Genomic DNA, 24,051 nt, shown 5'->3' with positions numbered 1-24,051 from the left:
AATGGTGAAGAGCTAACCATTGTATGAGTGGGCTAGAAAAAGACTGAGAGAAACCTTGCAGCCCGCTTGCTAGCTGCGTTATTAAACTTGCTCTTATTGAAAGTTGAAACAAGGGTGAACTATCACTTTGGTCTCTGGAAGTTTCACATAAACCATTTTTTAAAAAAAGATTTGCATTGCGATGACAACACCAACCCCCCTCAGATTTCTGTAAGGTGCTTATTTAGGAGTGCTTTGAGTGAGAAAACGCAGCCACACATTGACACAAGCAAGGGCTAACTAATGCTAATTCAATTCTCCAATGGCTCACGCACGATGCATGTTCTGGTTCTTCGATCTCTCAGCCCTCTCTCTCTCTCCATACTCCATCATGGCAATTCAGCAGACCAGCAACAAGCTATGGGAATTCAAGAAGCTCGGTAAAAATAACACTATATTCAGTCAATTTAGGTCGAATTCTGGTAAGGACAATACTACTAGTTTGTTTCCCTTTCAAACCTAATTGGACCCATAAGAACAATCGGTTTAAGTTTGTTGCTACAACTGCTATTTATCCTTCTTGTTGCTACTGCATGGCGACCGCAAGTTGAGAGAGTATGTATTGTTTTTACAATAATGAACCATGTGAAGAACTGAAGACCAAGCTGTGAAATAATATATGGTTGATTACATAATACCAAAATGCTTGTTCTTTTTTTTCTATGAGGGCAACCAAAATGCTTGTTCTGCTGCCTTCGCTGAGGCAGCTTTTCTCGACGTGTGATTACAATGTCGTCGAACCTTCGAGGGACACTGGAACACTGTGTAAAATTCTGTTTTTTTATTAGATGATATTTATATGTGATGCCGTTTCATGGTTAGTCCCTTGAATTTCGGTGGATCGTGTCACTCAAGTTGGCACATCCATACTTCAAATCCTGGATCCGCTACTCTACCTCGTTGGTTATCATCGCCGCATCAGGGTGGAAGCGATTATTGGGCATGTGGTGGAATAAGCCAGTCTAGTGGAGCATTGGAAGCTGATTGAGCTCGAGTTCAAGATTGCTGGCCATTTGGAGTGTCTGACTCTGACCATGCATGCCTTCAAGAGAAGACCATACATGTCCAGTACATTAGTTTATATCATGGACTATGAGGTGCCTTGCTAGACTATTGAAGCTGAATTGTTGATGTATCATGTAACGTTAGACAGAAGTTTTGGTTGCAACCATTGCCAAACTATTCTTTTTTTTTATCAAACATGAAAGTTTGGTTTGCTACTTCGATATGTTGCTCAATGTGTATTTTGGGTGTCAAGTTTTGTACTATATTGCTTGATATCATTAATTTTTAAAAAAGTTGAATCTGATTTGTTAAAATGTTGACTTAAAACATCTAATTGGTCTGTTGGGCTTAACTGGCTTCCACAAGTTATATAACAAGTTATATAGGAGCCTCCAATGAAGCTGCAATATGGCTCACTGGCCAACAGATCAAAGCCGCCCATGCTACCGTTGAAGCTCACCGGCTGCCTAGTGAGCAGGCCGAAAGGGGTGGGCCTATAGTAAATTCACCTGGTGCGCATCAGGAACCTTCTTCCGCCACAGCCAGATTTGCTGATTTGCTGATAGTAAATTCACCCAGCATCTAGCAGCTCTGGACTGGCCTGGCGCTATTGTTTTCAGCACACGCTTAGAATTCTATAGCTGGGTATCCATCCATTGATTGTAAAGGTTTTATGTATTAGCAAGTTCCGTAACTAGAACCGTGTGTGTCCGCCCGAAAGGTCCATGTTGTATGATTATTTTTTTCTTAATATAAAGATGCGCAGCTCTCCTACGTATTCATAAAAAAAGTTTAAAAAAAGAGAGAGAAAAGGCATGGGCCCCACAGTGCTAATTAGCCACACACACAGGAGCGACGCTTCCCTTCCATGCGTCATCCTCATCCGGTCATCCCCTGCTTTTTTTACAAGTAGTCATCCCATATTTGTCTTCTTCCACAGACTCCAAGAGGTTCCACGTGAAACTATTGTGCTCCGTGTGGCACTGTTCGTCTTTTCGGGACTTTGGCTAAATCCTGGGCTGTTCGTTTCAGCTAGTTCTTGGCAGCAGCCAACAGGCCTGTTGAACAGCTACAGACCTAGGCTGTTCTAATAAGCCTTCTCTCTTCCCGTTATCCATCATCCTGTTCCCATCTTATCTTCTTCGTGTCACAAGTCTCGCCCCCATGAAGGTCGTCGGTGGGAGTCGAATGTAGGGTTTCCAGGCTAGCTGCCGCTCGACGCCTCCGCCCCCTGTGAAGGTCATCAGTGCTAGGAAGGTTCCAAATCAAGTTCTCGGCGCCTCTTTGAGCCGTTCCCTGTTGGTGATAGGATCTTGGCAAAGGCAGCGTCGAATTTGGACGGCCGTATCTCCACCCACTACTGATTCTGTGCAAATTAAGTCGGTCCACCTAAGTATCTCTCCAATCTCCAAACCTCTCCGTTCCCGATTTGCACTGCTTACAATGTTAGATTTCGTTCATCTGACCCATAAACTAGGGTAAGATCTTGTATCCCTTTGATTGGCTAAAGAATTGGCATGACTGCTCTGTCGAATGTCCAAAATTTGTGCTTCTGGTTACTAATATCATTGTCCACTCGTATAACTGTCGATACATCGTGTAGCCTCATCAGAACTACATATATTATATATTAGTATTCAAAGTGAAGTACATTACTCTGTCATATGAATACATTTTTCAGCGACACAAGAGAAGCTTAATATATCAGTTCACTTCTACACTTCATCTTGCTTATTGATATTTTTAATGTTCCATGAGTCAGTGTCACACTAGAGTTATTTGGGCACATGGATTCCTAACAAAGGTGGCAGCACTAGCACACTCCTCTACATCATCATAGTCTCCACCTAAAGCTTGTCTCTACGACCTGCGTACAACTCCTAATACGGCTCAACCACATCAAGCACTAGCATCCTTGCATTATTTAACATTGTTATATACAAATGATTGTGTCTGGCTTCATCTTGTTGTTTGTACTGCACGAGCGAGTGACCTAATAGCCTCTAAAGTAGGAAGACAATAATGCAAAGTTCCACATAGATGGTTGGAGGCCATGCTAACTGGCCAGATAGGCAGGACTTATGACACCAAACAGCTTTAGAACAAATTTCCACACAACAGCTGGAGGCCGCTGCTGCCTGGCTGCAGTTGCTGGCCGGCTGCAGCAGCTGCAGCACAGCTACAACAAGCTATATCGAACAGCTTCCAAGTACCTGAATCACAATCGTCACCGTCACCTACATCATCCACGGGACGGTTTTTTCTCCTATCTAACTTGCGAAAGCTAGAAAAGCGTATCCTAACACCTCCTTCCCTAATGAGCTGCCACCCCCGCCCCCTCGTCCTCCACCTCGGCTGGTTGCCGCGCCCCCGCGCTGCCCGCTCACCAACCGCCACCACCCTTCTACCCATCCCTTCCTAACTTGGTCATCTCCTCACCCCCACCACCTACCACCGACCACTGGCCGATCCACCACCACCACTGGGCCTCCGCGTCACCCCACCACCCTTCCTATTTTACGGCCGCCGGCCATTGGAGCTCCCACCCCAGTAACCCCGAACTCTAACTCTATTTCCACCGTCGCCTCCACTACCACCCCCTCCGGCGGCGATCTCGCCCGCTTGCCGCTCCCCCACCTCCAACCCCTTCGGCGAGTGGGATGTGGCAGCACTCGCGAGCGGCGATGGCACGTGAGCAGGCTAGAGCGAGCAGGAGGAAGCCGCACGAATCTGAAATAACGAAAGCCGTATAGCTTCTGGGCTCCGGAAGCTACATGGGTTCTCCGGTTTTTTTTTCCGCCGCGATTCGGATATCAAAAGTTGACTGGGCTGACCCCCCGGCTCGGCAGCCCAATGAAGGAATGGCCGGATGGCCTATCCGCGCCGCAGCCCATCCGCGCGCATGCGGCAGGCGTGGTCACGCTCAGCGTCAGGCACCGCCCCTCCCCGTCCCCCCTCCTCGTCGGCGACTCGGCCAGAAAACCCAAATCCACTTCACCACCATATCTCGCCGCCGTCCCTGTCGATCCAGACCCCACCCCGTCACGTCCCCATCACCTCACCACCGGAGTCCCCGCCGCTCAATCGCCCCACCGCAGCCTGTGGCCTCGCCTTCCCGCGCGCCGTGCCGGGCTTGCTCTCCGCAGGTCAAAGAACCGGCTACCCTAACCCTAGCATCCTCGGCTCGGCTGTAGAAGAGCACTGGGGGCGTGAGAGAGGGAGTCACCAGCCCTCGTGACCTCCTCCCGCTTCTACCTCGCCCCCGACGCTTGCGAAAATGGGGATCTACAGAAATCCCACCTCACTCCTCTCGTAAGCACCCCTCATCCCGCTCCATCATCCGTTTCCTAGTTCTCCTATACGATTCCCGGAATCCAATCCGGCTATAAATTCTTTTGTAGAGTGGCAGAGTATCGTGAATTGCTGTACAAGTTTCTTATATAAAGGATAGGCTCCTCAGCCAAGTTCTCTTTGCACTTGTTTTTGTGGTAGAGCTCTATTCCAAGTTAATATAGTCTTCCTTCTCTCGTGCAAATATTTAGTTGGAGGAAAGTATGCTTGCTTGTGCATGTGGATTGTGTTGCTGGTCTTGGCTATCGTAGTTCGGTTTCTACTTGAGATTGCTCAATTGCAACTTGCAAGCTTAGCACTCCCGCTTATGGGCATAGGTTGATGATTGGTGGGTTTGTCTATCGGGCTCAATAGGTTGGGTTGTCGAAGATGGCATTTGTTTAGAGTTTCCTGTATTGAGAGTTATTTGTGCGGTGATGAGTCTTTTGGGCTTGGATGCTTGCAGTACTGAAGCTTTGCTTTCAGAATAAACTTTTGCTCATGGGTGTGTATATATTTGCTTAGACATGCTAACAATACAAAATAGAAACCCCTCCCTATATTTTTTTAGGCTTTGAGAAGAGAAGAAAGGCTGGAATGCCATCGCTTCATTCTCCAATTCACCAATCTGGTAATGTTTAATTTCTTGTACTGTGTTATTTCTGTCCAGTGCACATTGTGTCGAGCGTCCCGCTCACATAGTGGCTGGCACACGTTCTAGTATCATCAGTGCCGTCCAAATTTGGTTACCTGGATGATTGTTGCTGTGAATCTATGGTAAAGGATTTCTTGGGTCGCAAGTAGTCACATTAGGTATTTCACATTGCTTTATTCAAACTGAAAATGGTATGTAGTTTGTTCAAAACTTTATTTGCTATAGATGGCATACCTCAGGAAGGTTTGCCCCCTTGTCGCAAGCAACAACATCAGTTATCAATAGTATTAAAATGCATTGATATTTTCCTATCTTGTAGAGGTGGTGTTTCCTTCAGAATTTTGTGTGATTTTTTCATGCAGAGATGAGTATTCTAGGGTATTCATCATATCGAGCAATGATTGCGCCAGAAAACTGCCATATTTGTTTCTTTCTACTGCTGAGCGTCTTGTACTGTGTCGTTTCTGCATGTTACTTCTATCCATTCCAATTTCGTTCACGTGTTCCGCTTAGTGAGTCGACAACCGTTGCTGTACTATCATTAGTGCGGATTTGATTCCTTAGATGTCTGGTGTTAAACTGCTCGTCATCTTATGTTGAACGCCTGGAGAATATTTGCTGCAGGAACAGCTATTAGGCTGCACAGCATATAATTTAAAACTTTAATTATTGTTGCTTAAATATTACAGAAGGAAGTATGAGTCAAGAATATCTGGTATTGGTACTTGTAATTGTAGAAAATATTTCTTCGTTTGCAAGTAATTTTAATGTGATTTTTATGCAAGAAATTACTCAAATCTAAATGTCATCTCTCATTTGAGCTTTTAATTGCCATGGCTTGATATGGCACACAAAGATTGAATCATCATTTTTTTCTATATATGGCAAAAGCTATTTACGTTACCAGTAAAAAAGGGTCTTGGTATTGAGAAATAAATTCTACAAGACTAATAAGACCTCCTAACCTTTTGGACCCTTGATTAGACCTCCTATAAATCATGAGACATGGCAAATAGGTGAAATGATTGATTTATTCTACCACGTGTCGTTAGATTGAAAGGGCCGAAACTAAATCTGAGTTTGTCCCATAGGATTCTTCTTCCCTTGGTTTCAGTCCTTGGTACGTCCATTTTTGAGCCGTTACTCCTGCAATTTCAGGTCTATCCTATAAAATAAATTTGATATCCATTTTCTCAGGGGCTGAGCAGTGTTGGGGCCTCTGGGGTGCCTCACGTCACTATAACCATGCTGGCTTTATTGAAAATTGGGATACTATGAGTTTTTTTTCCAAGCCTTGTTGATTTGCAGACTGCAAGCAGTGCCTAGACACCAAAGGCAGCCTTGCAGTTTTTTTATCTTGTGGTTACAGGATGCAACCTCGCAAGCATCAATGGAGAGGCAGGTTGGACTGGTATGCTGTGTGGATAGCAGTGTAAATAAACAGCACCAAATTTTCATGTTTCTAGCGAGTGAGAAGTTTAAATACATCTTCAATTTAACTAAAGAATACAGATAACACTTTAATACTTCAATTGGTTTTTCTGTTGATTTTTAAATTCTAGAGGTTGGCAAATGGTAATGCTTACATACTTTACAGCACTATCAGAGAGTGATAACCCAAACCACTTTCACCCGAACACTGTCATATTCCTGTTTGATCCCCATCAACTTGTTTTCGGGACAGGCTTCAACAGCTAACTGTGGAGCTGATATGTCTGCTACAGATCTTTTCTTAGGAGAACAGAATCATAGGGACACTACAGATCTTCATTTTTTAAGGAACCAACTTAACTAGACTTTTTATTTTATACTGTTGTATGCTTTATTCAGTTGATGTTCGTTGTGCATTTAGTACATCTGTGTTGTGAGTGCTGGTGATGCTGTTCTACTAATATTCCATTATTATTTCACCAACTTGTTCTAGAATCCTTACTCTGTCACTAATTTTCTGTCACAAATTCTTGAACTGTGTTTTCTATTTGAGAGACATTTATTTATTATCTTATACAGGGCCATCTTCTACGACTGAGATATCAATATGAAGGGACGGCTGCAATTGTATACATATTAGAGTTAGTTTTCTTTTTCTATATTTGTTAGGAGTTAGAAGCAAGGCTTCTCATGGCATCACCACAAGAATCCAATTCTGTGTGCTTGAAGCGGAAACTTGTTGATGACTGCCTGTCAAAAGACTGCAAATCTCGCCGTGTGAAATCTGAAAATGGGCCCTCGTTTGATCCATCTGCTAAACGCTGCAACTGTTGTTGCACGCGACCTAACCTTGCCAATGATTGTGTCAATTTCCTGAAGAGTGGAGCGCCTAGCCGTATCATGTATTACAAACAAGGTTCTTGGCACAATTTTCCTGAGCAAATAATGAAGTCCCTCATTGAAGAATTCAGAGGCAATAAATCGAGTGTTGTATCTGTGATGGACGATGAGCCCATTCTTGTTGATTTCCTGTCGATGACCCTGGTGAACCTAAAAACCAGAAAGCAGCGGTCTGTTGCTTGGTTTGATGACACTGGCAAGCGTTTCTTTCCTTCTCTGTTCTTTGATGAGGAAAGTGATGAAATGACCAAAGGTGATTCTGGTAACGTTGACAGCACTGCACAGGGAATAATGGTAGACAAGGCTGCAACTTCTCCACCGGAAGTGGTCAAGCAAGTTGTTCTTGAATCTAACCCTCCAGTTCCTGATAAACCTTCGACTGTTGACGTATTGCGGAAGAAGATCACATCTGTGGAAAGAGGCAGTGAAAGCTTTCTATTTGTCCAGGACCTTTTCCTCTCAGGCATGGATCCATTTGCAACACCAAGTAACATTCTTCATATCCACCGCTACTCTCCGAATGATATCACTGCACAGTGTAGATTTGAAGCTTTTGAAAGACAGATGAAGTCAACTAAAGAAGCACGTGGTGATGCAAATGTAAGGTATGGATGGCTAGGATCTAGGAAGAATGACATAGTTAGGATTCTTATTAATGGTTTGGGTACCACTGCAAATCCTGTTGAGAAAGCAGGTTTGAGTGCTGGTGTATATCTTTCACCAGAAAACCGAGCCTTTACCAGGTGTGCTTTCTTAACTCTGTTTTTGTGGTTACCATTCTGTAATGTTTATATATTGTTATATTAACATCACGTTTTTAATGTGTTTCAGTGTTGGTCTTTGTGATGTTGATGAAAAAGGAGTGCAGTATATGTTGCTGTGCCGTATGATATTGGGAAACATGGAAGCTGTTGAACCTGGATCACAAGAGTCTTTTCCAAGCAGTGAGATATATGATTCTGGTGTTGATGATTGTTCAAACCCAAAGTGTTATGTGATGTGGCCATCACATCTAAGCACTCACATCCGTTTAGAATATCTTGTTAGTTTCAAGCTTGTCCCAAAAGTTCGACGTAAGATGATCGCTAAGAGTTAACACCTTTATCACGTGATATTACTAAGTGGAGTGAATATTAGTTTTGATGCCTTTATTTTTCAGATTATTTGCTTGACTTGAAGGGTTTATGGTTTAACCCATCACCGAAGGAAGTTGCAATGGATATTTCTACCCTTCAACCTGTGAGGCAACCTGAATCTTGTTCACCATCGGCGCACTAGTTTTCCTTTTAAATGCATATCTGCTGCTCACAGTGGGACGACAGAAGCTTTTTTGTAGATGTCCAGCTCTGCTGTCCATTGGTTCCTCTCTCTGCATCTTGCAATGGCGAATAATTTTAGCTTTGGTATACAGTAGTATTCCACTTATCCAACCAAACAATCTGTCCGCAGGTAATGTCTGAAACAGGTGAAGGACCAAATTCTCCATGGATATCATTCAGTGTTTTGTTTGGAGTGATTCAGGGCAATATATCATCTGTAGCAAAGGAGCTTCTCTTCCATCACTATGAAGAGCTGAAGGTACTATCTGCTTGAATAGTTATGTTTTACCTGTTGGTATTGATTGTGGTTTCTATGTTGTGTGCTGAACCATTTCAACTTTTCTACTTTACAGGAAGGCATAATTTCTCGTGAAGAAATGGTGAAGAAAATGATAATAATAGTTGGAGAAAAAATACTTTTGGAGGCCTTGAAGAAACTTCATTACTGTGTAAGTTCCTAGTATGCATTTTCTTGTTTCATGCCAAAACTGAGGAATCTTTCAAGACTTGTGCTGGTTCTCCCCCTTGTAATTTCAAGCTTGTATAGGAAGGATTTAGTGACATGTTATGCTTGCAAATTCACCTCAAGTAACCTTTTGGAGGTTGCTTAATGTGCATTGCATATAACATAAAACCAACTCTGTGATGATATGGCATTCAAGGGCATGAATTTGGCAGCATAAGTGAAGGTTTCTCTTCAGTTTTTGAACACAAATACCCGCTATCTTTTGATCTTTTCTAGATGCAAAATTATTTTATTTGTGCTTCATGAATAGTATGGATATGCAACTGTTACTTGAAATTAGGCATGAGAAGGCATTTCTGTGCTTGTATCTACTTTAAACATTTCTGATAGTTGTATTATCTGATGGTGCATGGTAAGGAAATTGATATTAAATATTTATGCAGCTTCATGCCTCTTGAGCACTAGTAGTGATGTGCGCATGGAAATCATTGTAATATTTTCTTTGCTCCTCAAACCATGTGACTAAGGTTTCTAAATAAGTAATGCGCAACATCTTATTTCTTGCTGTATGTTTTAGCATCACTTTTTTATTGGCTTTTATTGCAGCCATCATTATGGTACAAGCCTTCTGTTGAAACTGTCTCTAGTGATCCTGTAATGGCAGCACCAGAACAATCCTTGGACAAGTCAGGTGGGAATTGTTCATTAACTCTTAATGTTAATCATGGTGATTCACATGCACCAAATGCTGTGGTTGAACATGCTACAGTTCTTAGCAATAAAGGATTTGATGCCCTTGCAACAGATATGGTGTCCAAAGGCCATGATTGTCTGGCAGCAAGTGGTGTGCCAGAAAAATCTAGTTCTACCAGTGCCATAAGTGGGGGTTCTGCAAGTGTGGAGGCCAAAGGCAGAGATTCTCCTATGCAAATCATGCCACCTGGAAACCCGGCAACCCCGTGTGCCAAAAGCCAAGATTCTTTTGTGGGAAGAGTGGCACCTATAGTTCATGATGGCCTTTTGAGGACGATTTCCGGAAACTCTGCATCTCCTGGTCGGGAAGTTTGCAAATCTGCGACACCAAACGCAGGGTGTTCTGGTTATGCTTCTCTAGCACAAACTAATGCTTCGAAACCCCATGGAGTTTCTGCTCCAGGTCTCACTCCTAAGGGCTATGAATCTGTTGTACCAAGCTTGGCACTTGGAAATTCTAAAAGCGCAGGCGTGAAACGTCTGAATTCGGCACCAAAAATGACACCTGAAGGCCAGGAATTCCTTTCACTGGGTATTCGATCACCAAGCCCAGCACCTCATTTAGTAAAACTCCAGGCCATTTCAGCATCGGTTGCCATACCTCCAGTTCATGTTCCAAGTAAGCCTCTCTGCAAGATAGATTATAGCCTACCTAATATAGATATTAAGGTTGCTATTTTTGTGCAGGCCTCAGGAAATCACTACCAATGAGCACCGAGGGCCGTGATTCTCGGGGGCTGCCTATCACGCCAAATGGCAATGGTGGCTCAGCATTTAGTAAAGCGCCAAAGCGCCATGAATCTCCGATAGCTGATACGATCACAAAGGGCCATGATTCTCTAGCACTGGGTATCTTGCCAAAAGGCAATGGTGTTCCAGCATCAAGTAAAGTGCCAAAGCGCCATGAATCTGCTATAGCTGATACAAGCACCAAGGGCCATGATTCTATAGCACTGAGTATCACGTCAAAAGGCCATGACGGTGCAGGATCAAGTAAAACGCCAAAGCAGCCAGCTGATACGCTGCCAGAAAGCGGTCACTCTCAAGGCCAGGATGTGGCCAGTAAGGTCCATAAAGCCCCCAAACCAAGTACGGTACCTGAAAACTCACTCTGGAATAAACTATTAGCATTTAGTATTTCATTTTGTGCATTCACGAAAGCTAATGTTTGGGTGGCGACTGCAGTAACAGGGGAGCTGAAAAAAGAGCAGGCTGCAGTACCCGCCGCCCAGGATTATCCATCTGGGCCGAGCCTTGATGCTAGCAGCCATGTTACTGGGGCAGCCAGTGCCCTTGTCGCCCTATCAACTCTGCGAGAGAAGGGTGGGCTCTAAGAGCAGCACGCAGCAACAGCAGCGATTAAAAATCGCGTTGTCCCTCCGGATCAGATCCTTGTTATGCACATGTGATGTTCCCTGTTTCCATGCACGTGGTTGTAGCTCTGGTTCAGACCGGTGGGAATGTATGGATTAGTTTATCTCCTAGGACAGGAATCACCCCGTCAACTCTGAACATATAACTCTGCTTCATCCGTGGTAGTATGGTTGCTTCTGGTGCTCTCGTTGTGGTGTGCTTGTTGGCAGTTGTAAATTGCTAGTGGCCTGGTTGATCTTGTGCAGGAAATGCATAAAAACGTGTGGAAGCAAAGCGATCTCGCATACCGTGTATGGTATCGGTGACGGCAAGGTGCTATTGCGGACTTGCGGTTGAGCCCGATAATTTGACCGCCGAGCAGCTCGCTGCGTTGCGTTCTTTGGTGCGGCGGAAGCGGATGGATGGGAGGTGGGGAAATAAATGGGCTTAGCTGGGTCGTGGAAGCCTATGGGTCCACTAATGACCCAAGTTGTTCCTTGGTTGCTTGTCTCTTACTCCTTTTTATTTTGACCATTCTTTCTTTGTCGAAAACTCGAAGTTCCTTTTCCTCCGAGGCGGCGGGCCTCTTCCTCCCCGTCGTCGGTGCAACGTCCACGACCATCATCGCCATCGGCCTCTCCTCTCTTTCTTCGACTAGATGTGACTGAGGCTGGCTTTGCGGTTCCTCCAGAGCTTTTTATATCCTCCGTCGAATTCGAGTCCGACGCCGATCTCCGAGTCTCTGATGTCGAAGTCGGAACAGATTCCAGTCGGACACGCCATGCTCAATTCACGCTCTACTCTGCTCTGCTGCTTGAATTCACGCGCTACTCTGCTCTGCTGCTTGGATTCACGCTGGACACGTCCTGCAGAAAAGGCTCTCGATATCACCCACCGGGATCGATGACTGTTGACAATGATGCATCATAGGACTGTTGACACTTCTCGCAATCTCGGGTACGTGTCTAGTTTCAGTCTTCCTACGATAAGAGAAGTGTGAATTCAGGAAAGTGGTGTGCTGTTGATTTTGTTAGCATTCGTCAGTTCAAATGCATCATGTGTAATATGAAATGCACAAAAGACTTTGCTTGTGCAGTTGTGCCAGCAGGTGCCTGGTACAGTTCCCACTAGTTGCCACATGCCAGGTGACGTAGTCTGGAGCAATTTTGTGTGTACCGGTAACCTTCCTTTACAAGGAAACATTCTTCGTTGAAATAAAGCATGTGACATAGGGTCTGGCTCTCGCAGCAAGCAGTTCGTATATATGTACTGAAAACTAAAAAGAAACGCAAATTAAACTACTGAATTAGTTTGGATTCAGAAGATGGTCGTTTGCATCTCCGGGCACAGTGGCATTCCTGCTGGCTGCTGCACAGCAAAAAGACCTATCTAGTTCAGTCTTGAGACAAGCAGCACCATCGACCGTCGTTAGCAGTATACGCACATATTGACTATGACAGGCATGCAGGACGCAGCAGTAGATCCTCTTGGTTTTGCTCGAATCACTTGCGGCCGAAGGTTTTGAGGGCGAAGGCTTTGGGGGCCAGGCGGGCGAACTCCTCCATCCTTCTGGTGCTGGCTGCGCGGCTGGCTGCCGACTGGAGGATGAGGATGTAGCCCTTATGCAGGAGCTCCCTGATCTCGGGAGAGATGTCCTCACGCGACTCGTCCTCCCGCGAGTTCCACTTGGGGACCTTCCCGCGCACCTCCTCCTCCCGGCGCCAGTCTTTCTCCAGCCCCGCCGCGTCCTCCGAGGCGGCGGACCTCTTCCTCCCAGCGACGGCCGGCGCCAAGTCTATGTCCATGTCCATGTCCATCTCCTCTCCTTTTGCTCAAGAAGAGATCGAGAAGATGGTGGCGGCGGCGGCGGCTTCCGATGGTTCACTGGAAGACATGTTGCAGTGAAATTATAGCTTGTCAACTTGACGCTCTGCTCGCAGGAAGACATGTTGAGATGAGATGTACTAGGAAGCAGTGTCGAGATTAGATTAACCGCACATTGACGGGATTGCAGCCGAACGGAGCAAATCCAAGCTTCTAAATACATACAAGGTCTGCACTGATCTATATCTGTACACAGCATGCGGCCTGCACGTGCCCGGTGAACTCCGGCGGCGCCGCGGCGCGCGTCCACGACGGCGCCGTCGCATCGCCGTGGCTCAGCACGTACACGGCCTGCTCGGCGCCGTGGCACGCGGAGCCGACGACGGCCACGCGGCCTTCCCCGATGGCTGCGACCTCCGTGGCCGCCGCGCGCCCGTCCTCCGGCACGCGCGCCACGGTCCGCCACGCGCCGCCATCTTCGGCGTCCCGCGCCATGACGCGCCCGGCGTCGAGCATGTACATCATCCCGTTCCCCGCGGCGGCGGCGCAGCAGGTCCTCGGGCACGCGCCGTCCTCGATCACCCGCTCCCTCACGGGGCCCCACGACCAGGTGGACGGGTCGAACGCCTCGGCGGAGCCGGCGAACCGGCCCTGCCCTTCCGTCGAGTACCCGCCGAGGGCGACAAACCTGCCGCCGGCGGCGCGGACGCCCCTGGCCTCGTCCCGCTCCCGCGCCATGTCCGGGAGCGCCGCCCACGCATCGGCCTCGGCGTCGTACGCGGCCGCCGACCGCAGCGCGTTCTTCTCCACGTCGTGGCCCCCGGCCACGAACACCCTGCTGCCGACCGCCGCGCACGCGAAGAACGACCGCCGCGGCGGCGGCATGTCCGCGCCGCGCCGCCAGACGCCGGCCAGGAAGTCGTACACGTGCACCGCGGCCGTCGGCGCCCACGTCTCGGGATCCCACCCGCCCAGCACCACCAGCTTCGTCGACGGACCCTCGCCGACCGCGGCGAGCTGGCAGAACAGCGGGAGGCCTCCGCCGCCGCCGGGGAGAGGAGGGAGCGGCGTCCACGTGCCGGCGCCCGGGTCGTGGAGCACGAGGCGGTAGGAGTAGCCCGCCGCGGCGGCGTACTTGCGTGCCGGGCCGGAGTCCGCGAGCGGTGGCCGGGCCTGCGCGAGTGCGAGGAGCGGGCGGGGCCGGCGGAGGCGGTGGTGGAAGGGAGACTCGACCTCGGCCTTCCAGCCGCGCGAGACGCGGCGAGCCGCGGGGAGCTGGTCGAACCCCAGCCGCACCAGGCACTCCCGGGCCAGGTCCTCCGGGAGCCCCGGGATGAAGTCGCCCATGGCCGGCGACGGTGGCTCTGGCCTCGCCGCCGGTTCTTGCTTTCGAAGAGTGAGCGTGAGCGTGTGATCGCCGGTGTCCGGAGTGGAAATCATGTCGTGAGCTGCGGTGGTGTGTGGGAGAGCGTGCCGGAGGGTTTATATAGGCGGGGAGGTTTTAGGATGGTAGTGGAGGGGATCGGGCTGATCGCAGTTGGATCGGATCGGAGACTGAGGCGTCGACGGCGGCGGTCGTCCACGGGAATGGCCTGGGATTGCGACGGCGGGTCGTGGGTTTCGTTTCCGGCCGGTGTCCTTTTCGGCGGGGGCCTTGGTTTGCTGAAAACCGTGTCTGCCTGTCCCCGTTGGTTTCGAAGCAGATAGTCTTGTAAGCACTAGAGAACAATCAGTAATTCTTGATTCGTGCACTCAATAGCAAAATGAAACTATGGATACGGAAAAGGAAAAGGTGAGATGTCCAATTGAAACGTATATCCAAGTGACGTTGGAAAATGAAATTGTTTTTGGATTAAGAAGAAGAAACGGTTTGATGACGTCAACGTGCTGCAACGAATTGCACGTGCCAACACGCATACCACATTGTGAATCTATATTGCACGGTTGATACAACAAAAGAATATAAGGAACATGTTTGTTTGAGCTGCTTCCTGGCAGTTTTTAAGCTCAAATAAAAAAGTGAACATCTTGTGCAGCATCCGGAAAAAATAGAAGCTCAGGAAATATGAGTTTATATGGAAAGCTCAGTTTTACAAGCTTTTCGTTGCTTTTTGAGCTTAGAAAGCTAAACACATCTTCTAAAAGTTAGAATTAGCTTTTCAGAATAAAAAGCCAACATCATCTTTTCAGAAAAGCTCAAAAACTGCAGCTCAAATAAACAGACTCTAAGGGGGTGTTTAGGAGCACTCCACTCCAGGAAAAATTGCTCCACTCCACCAACTCTAAAAATTTCGCAGCCAAACGCGTTTAGCTCCAGCAACTTCGGCTCCAGGAAAAAGGTGGAGCAAGGGGGTAGATCCACGTTTTTGGTGGAGTACCTTAAGAGGTGCTAAAAAAAAACCCCTTTTCAGACCTCCTCGTGGAGTTGGTGAGTATTTACCCACCATTGCCATCGGTTACACATATCGCTTCGATTAAAACAAAAGAACAGACCGTCACTTCTTTTCTCCCCATTGCCCCCCTTTCTGCCCGATGGTTCTCTTCCTCCGCCGCCGAAAACCTAGCGCCGCCTCTTCCTTCCTGGGCTGCCGCTAGCGGTTTTTCCCGGCGAGATGGACGGCGACGACGACCCTCCTCCGTCGATTTCTCCGATTGCATCCTCAACTCATCCTCACGGCTCCATTTTGGCGGGGGCCCATGCCACCCAAAGGATGCGCGCTGGCGTCGCTGGCCAGGGGAACTTGGGCGGCGCGGCTAGGGGCGGCATCGCCGCGCAAGAAGAAGGCACAGCTGGCCTGGGCGCCGGCGGTCGTGGGCCCTTAGGCGTGGTCACGAGCCAGGAAGAAGGTGCGGCCAGGGGTGGGTTCGGGGGCCAGGAAGACATCGATGGTGGTCTAGGCGGCGGCAGATGAGGTGACCTGGGCGGCGGCGGAAGAGGTGGCCTGGGTGGTGGCGAACGAGGTGCAGGTGGCATGGGCAGCCCATGCGTTGGGCAGGTCCAGGGGCAGCGGCCAAGGCCGTGGCTGTGTTGGCCAGGGTGGCGGCCGTGGCCATGGCCGTGGCGCTAGGCTTGGTAGCCATGATGTGGCCGGGCTTGGCAGCGAGCCCACCGGCTAGGATGTTGCCGCCTCTGCTGCACAACACACAGGCGTGAAGAAGGCAGCAAAAAGAAATGCTCCTAATATGGTAATGCAAACTGAGCATCCTATTCAAATTCAGAATGTGAATGGAAATTGGTAGCAGCCAGTTAAACTTTTTTGCGTTGCTTGTGCTGGTTGGTTGCTTGTTAGCATTAAGAGATTGGCACCACCAGCTAGATAGAATCTTTGTACGGTGAACTTGCTGAAGGATGGCAAACTATGTATGGTGAATTGTGATCATTCAAGAAAGTAGCAAATTAATGTAACTGGCTGCTTTCATCTCATGGTTAATAGTAGAATGTTGAATCATACAAAATACTTCATTTTTTTAATAGAGCATCTCACAAACTACTGGGCATCTTTTAGGTGTCTGTAAAGTAGGAGGGTGTGACAAGGGATTAGGTTGTATATTTTTGGTTAATGAGTGTACATGTCATGCATAAGCTAAACAACTGTACTAAATGATGGAATGGTGTGTGGTGATGGTGATAGATTAACAAATAGTCCTGACGCCTATCCTGAGTCTTGAGTCGTTGGTTAAGTTTCAGTACAAAACTGCAGGCATGTTAAAACCAGCATGCCATGCTGTGCACACTCATTTGTCATACCATTCACTAAACTGATATGAATAGGTAAGTAATAGTTTGTACCTCAATTTAAACTTGGAGGTAACCTGGATATGTACAAAGGTGATGGAAATACGGGAGTCAATTACAGTAAAAGAGTAGGCTTATATATACAACTTTAGTGCACATACTTGATATTAGTTACTGTTATATCTTGGTAAGGGTGATTCGATTGAATAGACTGATGCAAACACAACGCTCATATGATCATTGTTTGCCAAATAAGTTAAGAAAGGGAATAGGCCGAACACCCATTTGAACTCAGTAGGCTATGATGAGGTCAGAGATGAATTTTTCAACCTCACAGCAATTCGTTTGACCAAGCCGCAAATAAAGAACAAGTGGGATAAGTTGAAGATCGATTTAATGGCTTGGAAGCAATTAATGAGGAAGCAAACAGGAGCGGGGTGGGACAGAGCAAGAGGTGTGATTGATATGGATGATGAGTGGTGGAAGAAGGCAAAGGCGGTGAGTTCCGAAACTATTTTATTTCTATTCTTCAATAGGTTTATATCATTTATTTTACTAACAATGATTGCCTCCTCCAGGTTGCGGCAAGGTTAAGAAAAAACCATTGCAAAATGAGGAGGACATGACAGTGATGTTTGCTGACATCACTAATGATCAATCAGATCATTGGAATCCTATGAGCTCTAACCCCGTCAAACCACCATCTTAAGAGGATGTTGACAACGGACCTGTGAATGAGGTTCATGATGTCCTTAATGATTGTGACAATGATGCTGCTGATTGGGATGAAACAGATGAGCCACAAGAGATTTCTCCTTCTCCTACTATTTGTTGGCAAATAAAAGAATCCCACCAGCAAAGAAACAAAGAATTGGAACAACACAAGTTATTCAAGAGCAAGTAACCAAGATTGCTGAGTCCGCCTCCTCTTTTACATCTATAAAATTGGGTGAAGTTACTGTCCAACAAGTCATGAACCTTGTTTTGGAATGTGGGACAGGGTATGATACAGATAAGCATTATATTGCTACTGAGTTATTTGTGAAGAAGGACCAAAGGGAAATGTTCGTGACCCTTCCTACAAACGAGATTAGATTTAATTAGTTTCGCAGGAAGTATAATGCCAAGTATGGCAATTGAGGAATTGTGTTCTTTTAATGTTACTTTTTTTCGTATGAACTATTGTCATTGAAACTTAAGTGTTATTTTAATATTTCCTTACTTGTTCGAATGAAGTATTGTCATCGAAATTTAAGTGTGGTACTTATTTTTTTTATTTGTCATGTGGTCTCTTATCCGTAGGAAAGTGAAAGCGATAGTGATGACTCTAATAATGAAAGCGAGGTCTTTTGGAATCTTATTTTGGGTGCTGCAGAAATTGTACAAATATATGCTGACCTCTACCTTGCTAAAAACCCACCAAGGACATCCGGTGTTAGTGGTACGAGATGGCTGCTAGAGACAATGAAAACTGCTGGGGAATGCCACAGACAACTTCGTATGAACAACGAAATCTTTTTGGATCTTCATGGTGTGTTGGTGGAAAGGTATGGGCTGCAATCTTCTATGCACATGAGCACATATGAGATGCTTGCTATGTTCCTATACACATGTGCTGGAAACGAGTCTAATAGGAGAGCTTAAAATAGATTTAAGTATTCAGACGAAACTATTAGTAGGAAATTTGATGAGGTTCTAAATGCTTTGATGGCTATGGCAAAAGATTACATTAGACAAAAATCCCAACTTCCCCATAGTCCATAAAAGGATAAGAGATGACAAACGTGCATATCCACATTTCAAAGATTGCATTGGTGCACTTGATGGCACTCATATCCGTATCGCTCTTTCACCTGAAGAGCAAGTGAGATATATTGGAAAAACTAGGTTAGCCACTCAAAATGTACTAGCAGTATGTGACTTTGACATGCGTTTCACTTATGTTTTCATGGGACAACCTAGAGCTATGCATGATACAAGTGTGTTGTACAATGCACTCAGAGTGGATGAAGAATTTTTTCCACATCCTCCACAAGGTAACATGTGTTCAATTTGAATATACGAATGTGATTAACGTGTAGCATTAATCCATAACTCATATTATTTTTAACTGAATATAGGCAAATAGTATGTTGTGGATGCGGGATATCCTAACCGTCCTGGCTACCTCGCTCCTTACAAGGGTGAAAGGAATTATTTACCGGAATGGCATAGAGGTACCGAACCTAAGACTCCTATGGAAAGGTTCAATCGGGTTCGCTCATCTATCCGCAATGTGATTGAGCGATCTTTTGGATTATTAAAAATGAAGTGACAAATTATTTGGAATATGCCACCATATCCCATGTACAAGCAAAAGATGATTGTTGTGACTACCATGATCCTTCACAATTTCATTCGTGAACATGAAGGTGAAGATGAAGACTTTACTCGGTTTGATCATGATCCTAATTTTGTTCCTATAATACCGGAAATATATAGCAAATATGTAGTTTCACAAGCGGCGTTGGATGGGTCAACTTCCGCACTCAACGTACCAACCATGGATGTCTTTCGTGATGAGCTAGCCACCGCACTCTCTTGCTTGGAACTAGTTTGTAATGACAAGGTTGATTTTGTACCGTATTTGTTGCGACCTTTCATTTGGCAAAATATTATCGGGTTGAACATTTTTTTTAAAAAAAATCTTGTAGCGGATTACTCTATAGCACCGATGTTATTGTAGCGTCATAAATTACTGTAGCACGGCAAAAACAAAAAAAAAAGAACTCTCCACAATGCTAAAAACAGAACCAACTATCCACCATGGGCAAAATAGAACTTTCCCACCAAATCCTTGTGTTTCTGGAGCTGGAGCACTACGAACAGCCAAACGTGTACAGTAGCTCCATGATTTTCTGGAGTTGGTGGAGTGGAGCTGGAAAAGTGTGGAGCTGATTTTTGGAAGGTGGGGTGCTGCCAAACACGTATCACCCTGCTCCGAGGATTACTCGCTAAACAAACAACCCGAATGTGACGCCCCAGCCGCTATCCAATTCTCCCCTTCCTGCTTAATCGATTGAAGCAATTGCATTGGCTGGGTCTTCGTATTTCCGGACACCCTTGTGGAAATGAAATTGCAGACACTAATTTTATTTTCTATCTTTTTACTTAATCATTTTTATTTTCTAATAAAAGGCTAAAACTTTTATTATCTGAAATAGATAAAATGCTAAAACAGTAAAACTGTCGCGCGTGCATCCTGGTCCAGGCCGGAGGTTTAAAATGTTATAGATACTCTTGTGTTCTGAAGCATACGGCTCCAAACACCCCGGATATAACGCCGAGCACGACCTCAGCTCCATCGCAAAAGAGAGCTTGTCACTCCTCTCTAAGCTCTGTTCACGAACGCTGGTGCTCTCCTTGCAATTCGAGTTGCAAATTATCAGGCCAGACAAATAGGCAGACTTGCAAATCCAATCCAATAGAGATAGCCATGCCCTGGCCGATGATGGCACACGTCCCTAGCTTGCACCACACACCATATATCGTCGCATACCTAGATCTCCCGGCGAGACACGCAACTATTAATGGAGTTATCTCAGCACCTGATTCTTCTTAAGATGTCTGTCACGAAGCCAGTCGATCGTGTGGTAGAGCTGAGAGCCTCATCGTTTGATGTGTCGATGCATCTGTTCTCCTTTGTAGTTTGTGGACAGCCATCGGCAGCGCTTGGAGTTGGAGGCCGGAGCTTATCCAAGAAATTCACTCGTCTCTGATGCAGTGGTAAATAAAGTAGAAACAGATGGAGATTAGTACACGCTAACCACAAGTGATAAGAACTGGAGAAGGTTGCGCATGGATCGCAGGCAGAACCAGGGATTGCAAATTGCAATCATCGTCCCAGAAACGGCATCAAGTCGCCGAGTCCTGTCACCTTGACGGGGCCCGGCAACTCCCCTGCTGCAGCGGATGGCTCTGCCGGCCTTACCCGCATCCGCGCCTGCTCCTATCAATTCAACCCCGCCGCCTTGCCACCGGCCACCAGGCGGCGTCGCGCTCGGGCTGGTGCGCCGCCGGAGATGTCGACGAGAGGGTGTGCCGCCGCACCGCACTGCTGCCTGCAGGCTGCAGCGATCCGCGCTGCGCCGGGTTGGCGCCGTGCGCCATATTGCTGGGAATAGGAATCGAAATCAGACGGCGCAGACGGATGGATGCTCCGTGCGGCGGCAGTCAAGTCGGCATTGGAGCAGAGACCGTCGAGTGCTTGGGTCCCTGCCGCCCTGTGCTGTTGACCTGCGAGGCTGCGACCGCTTTCTCATCTGCATTTTTTGGTTCTTGACGTTACGTTGACCGGTCAATCCAGTTCACGCGCGGACATTAACGACGGTATGGTCGGTCTCCTGCATTGCTTGTCCGAACTCGACGTAAACGACGGGCTACTGAAATCGGGGGCTCAGCTCACGGCTCCGGAATCATGACCCGTCCACGTCACGCGGATTCTTCTTGGTGTCTGTTCAGCGGCCTCGGCCCCGGGTTCTGGAAATCAGCTGACATTACTGATTACTCTATGCACAATATACCATTTTCAACCCAGAAAAAATAAGGCAAATTCACACGAAAAAGTGGTCGATTTGAAACTAAAAGATATCAAAATGACCGTTTCGGATCTTCAGGGACCAAAGTGGTCATTCAAAGACAACGGCGGCGTTCAGTGTACTATTGCACCTAATCAACTGCAAACTTTTCTACGGTATTATTATTTACTTCTCTCTTATCAAAGCATGGAAACAACCGAACTGCATACTTTTCTATATTAAAAATAAGATTTAAGGCCCGTTTGGCTGTCACATCGGATGTTTGATGCTAATTAGGAGTATTAAATATAGGCTAATTACAAAACTAATTACACAGATGGAGTCTAATTCGCGAGACGAATCTATTAAGCCTAATTAGTCCATGATTTGATAATGTGGTGCTACAGTAACCATTTGCTAATCATGGATTAATTCAGCTTAATACATTCATCTCGCGAATTAGCACAGGGTTATGCAATTAGTTTTATAATTAGCTCATGTTTAGTCCTCCTAATTAGCATCCGAACATCTGATGTGACATTGCTAAAGTTAGCACCTAATATCCAAACACCCCCTTAAACATGTAAGGAGTCGGGATACGTACATAGCTCCATAAAATATGGAGACATTTTTAACACGATAAAATGGTGAATGGCAATAGTATCCGTACAAAAAAGTCACTAAAAATCTAAAGAATTTTTTGAATCCATGAGGTTCTGTACAACATAAATTGATTGGTATTGAATCTATGCAACCTATGCATAAAGTGAATCACAAGAAAATCCCACAAAATATTGCTTGATGAATTATCTTTACAAAAAAATTGAATCTCCCAAAGAATAATATTTTGTAGAGTTCGTTGAAGCTTTTATTATTCGACACAATAGGTTGGACCCTCTAGCATAAATTACAAATGATAGAAGGAATCCTATAAATTTGAGATACATTCCTAAAATATAAATTGTGGGAATCCAACCTTTCATTTTAAATGTTCCAATGGACCAGCCATAGTTCTCGGTGTCGGCACAGCACCGTTTCCCTAAAGCACATGAAACACTGAAATGAATACATGATGGGAAAAACATCAACTATATATTTTAGCTATGAAATTAAATCAACAGTGTGCATTTTTCTTTAACATAGTTCGGATGTAGGGAAGGCTGAAGAGATCAAAACAAAACGGGATCGGAGCTGAGCAAATAAATTTTACAAAAAGAATTACAAGAGGATTTTCTGCATGGAGTAGGCTAACTAATGATCATTGATCAGCACAAATGCTTATCACTACTACTAGATGTTGGTGCTTGGTCCTAATTAGTTGGAGAATCCGACATGAGCCGTACTCATTGGCTTCAGCTATGCATCAAGTAGTTCAACCTAAAAGATTGCTCGCTTCACGATCCACGGAGGACTTCATATAACAAATTCATTGTTTGTTAGAGTTCCATTCTAGTTTTTATTATAAAAGTATATGGTGTTTCCTCGATCCAAAACATAAGTTGTTTTATGGCTCCATATACCAAACTTCATTTTGACTACGACATATGAAAATTTATAGATAACAATTTGAAGATAAACATTACGATACGAGAGATTCATCATGAAAGTATTTTCAAACTATTTTAATAGAATCCAGACAAATCCTAGAACTTATTCGTTTTACTGACGAGCAAGATCCCCTATTTACTGTGGAAACAATATCCCGAAACCACCTCATTTTTCTTTTCTTTTTTTCTTTTTGCATGTGGCGCACAAAAAAAAATCAACGAAGAACACATGCTTGTGAATCTGAGTTCAGCGTGAGAATGGAGTGAACATGTAACGAGATTGCATAGCTGGACAAGTCATCTAAAGCTTTTCTTTCTTGTTACCATATGTGTCAACCTTGAATCTCATTTCTAGAAGCAGCAGAATTATACTCCATTTGGTCAAAATACAAGACACAAGACACATTTGACCTTTAGGTCATTAGAGTGCAACTTTGACCACTAATTTTATATCACAATATTATTACGATATCTAGTACTAATAAAATTACTGGTACTAAAAAACTATTTTCCAAGACAACCCCAAATTTTACTAAATATTTTGAGAGCAAGTTTCAAATGTTAAAAAAAAGATGAAAAAGAAGAGCCACCATCACTCCCATGCATGCGTCCAACTCATGTGCATGGCTGCACTGCGGGCTTGGTTTGGACTTAAAAAAGCTGCCTGATCCAGGCAACGATCTCAGACGTTGGATTTTGATAGCCTGAGGTTGGATGGTGCTGCATAGGCAAAGAGCTGCCTAAAAGGCAGCAGCAACCAAACAAGCTCTGCCTGCACAACCCAGCCACCAATTTAAAAAGGGCAAAGACACAGGTAGTCTTTCCTGTAATCCCCTCCTGTCGGTGATTTAGCACTTCCCCCAGGTATCATTAGCCAGCTAGCTAGCTCCACACAAACCCAAAACAACCCACACGTCCAGCTCATCGCGCACCCACCCGAAACCGAACCCTAACCGTCTCTGCCATGCGGGCCCCATAAACCCTCGGCCCCACCTTTCCCCCTCTCTAGAAGGTAGAAGCTGCCTCCCCGGCGACCGGCTGCACCCGGTCCCGGCCAGCGGCTGACCGGCAGCCTTCGGCGCCCCCCTTCTTCTCCCCTCCCGGTCACCTCCCCCAAACCCCCCACGAGGAAAAACT

The 24,051-nt window shown here is 46.0% G+C and overlaps 2 protein-coding genes across 4 annotated transcripts; one reads left to right on the top strand and one right to left on the bottom strand.

Moving 5' to 3' along the window:
• The first annotated feature begins 3,958 nt into the window (after positions 1–3,958).
• LOC117842813 (uncharacterized) lies at positions 3,959–11,458 on the top strand. 3 transcript variants are annotated; one of them, XM_034723340.2, is made up of 11 exons: positions 3,959–4,356; positions 4,946–5,005; positions 7,040–8,103; positions 8,192–8,433; positions 8,520–8,599; positions 8,810–8,938; positions 9,033–9,128; positions 9,752–9,836; positions 9,951–10,517; positions 10,586–10,987; positions 11,084–11,458. In XM_034723340.2, exons 3-11 carry the CDS (start codon positions 7,151–7,153, stop codon positions 11,230–11,232), a joined length of 2,703 nt encoding a protein of 900 aa, XP_034579231.1. In that variant the 5' UTR covers positions 3,959–4,356; positions 4,946–5,005; positions 7,040–7,150; the 3' UTR covers positions 11,233–11,458. The 3 variants fall into 3 exon arrangements, with proteins under 3 accessions (XP_034579231.1, XP_034579240.1, XP_034579225.1); XM_034723349.2 differs by having other exon boundaries at positions 4,922–5,005; XM_034723334.2 differs by lacking the exon at positions 4,946–5,005.
• A 981-nt stretch (positions 11,459–12,439) lies between these two features.
• LOC117842832 (F-box/kelch-repeat protein At1g80440) lies at positions 12,440–14,636 on the bottom strand. The gene has a single exon (XM_072290763.1). It carries the CDS (start codon positions 14,513–14,515, stop codon positions 13,316–13,318), a length of 1,200 nt encoding a protein of 399 aa, XP_072146864.1. The 5' UTR covers positions 14,516–14,636; the 3' UTR covers positions 12,440–13,315.
• Between the last annotated feature and the right edge of the window lie 9,415 nt (positions 14,637–24,051).

Source organism: Setaria viridis, chromosome 1, assembly GCF_005286985.2.
Source record: "Setaria viridis chromosome 1, Setaria_viridis_v4.0, whole genome shotgun sequence".
NCBI classification, from domain to species: Eukaryota; Viridiplantae; Streptophyta; class Magnoliopsida; order Poales; family Poaceae; genus Setaria; species Setaria viridis.
The sequence above is the reverse complement of the archived record's forward strand: the minus strand, read 5'-3'. Positions and strand labels throughout refer to the sequence as shown.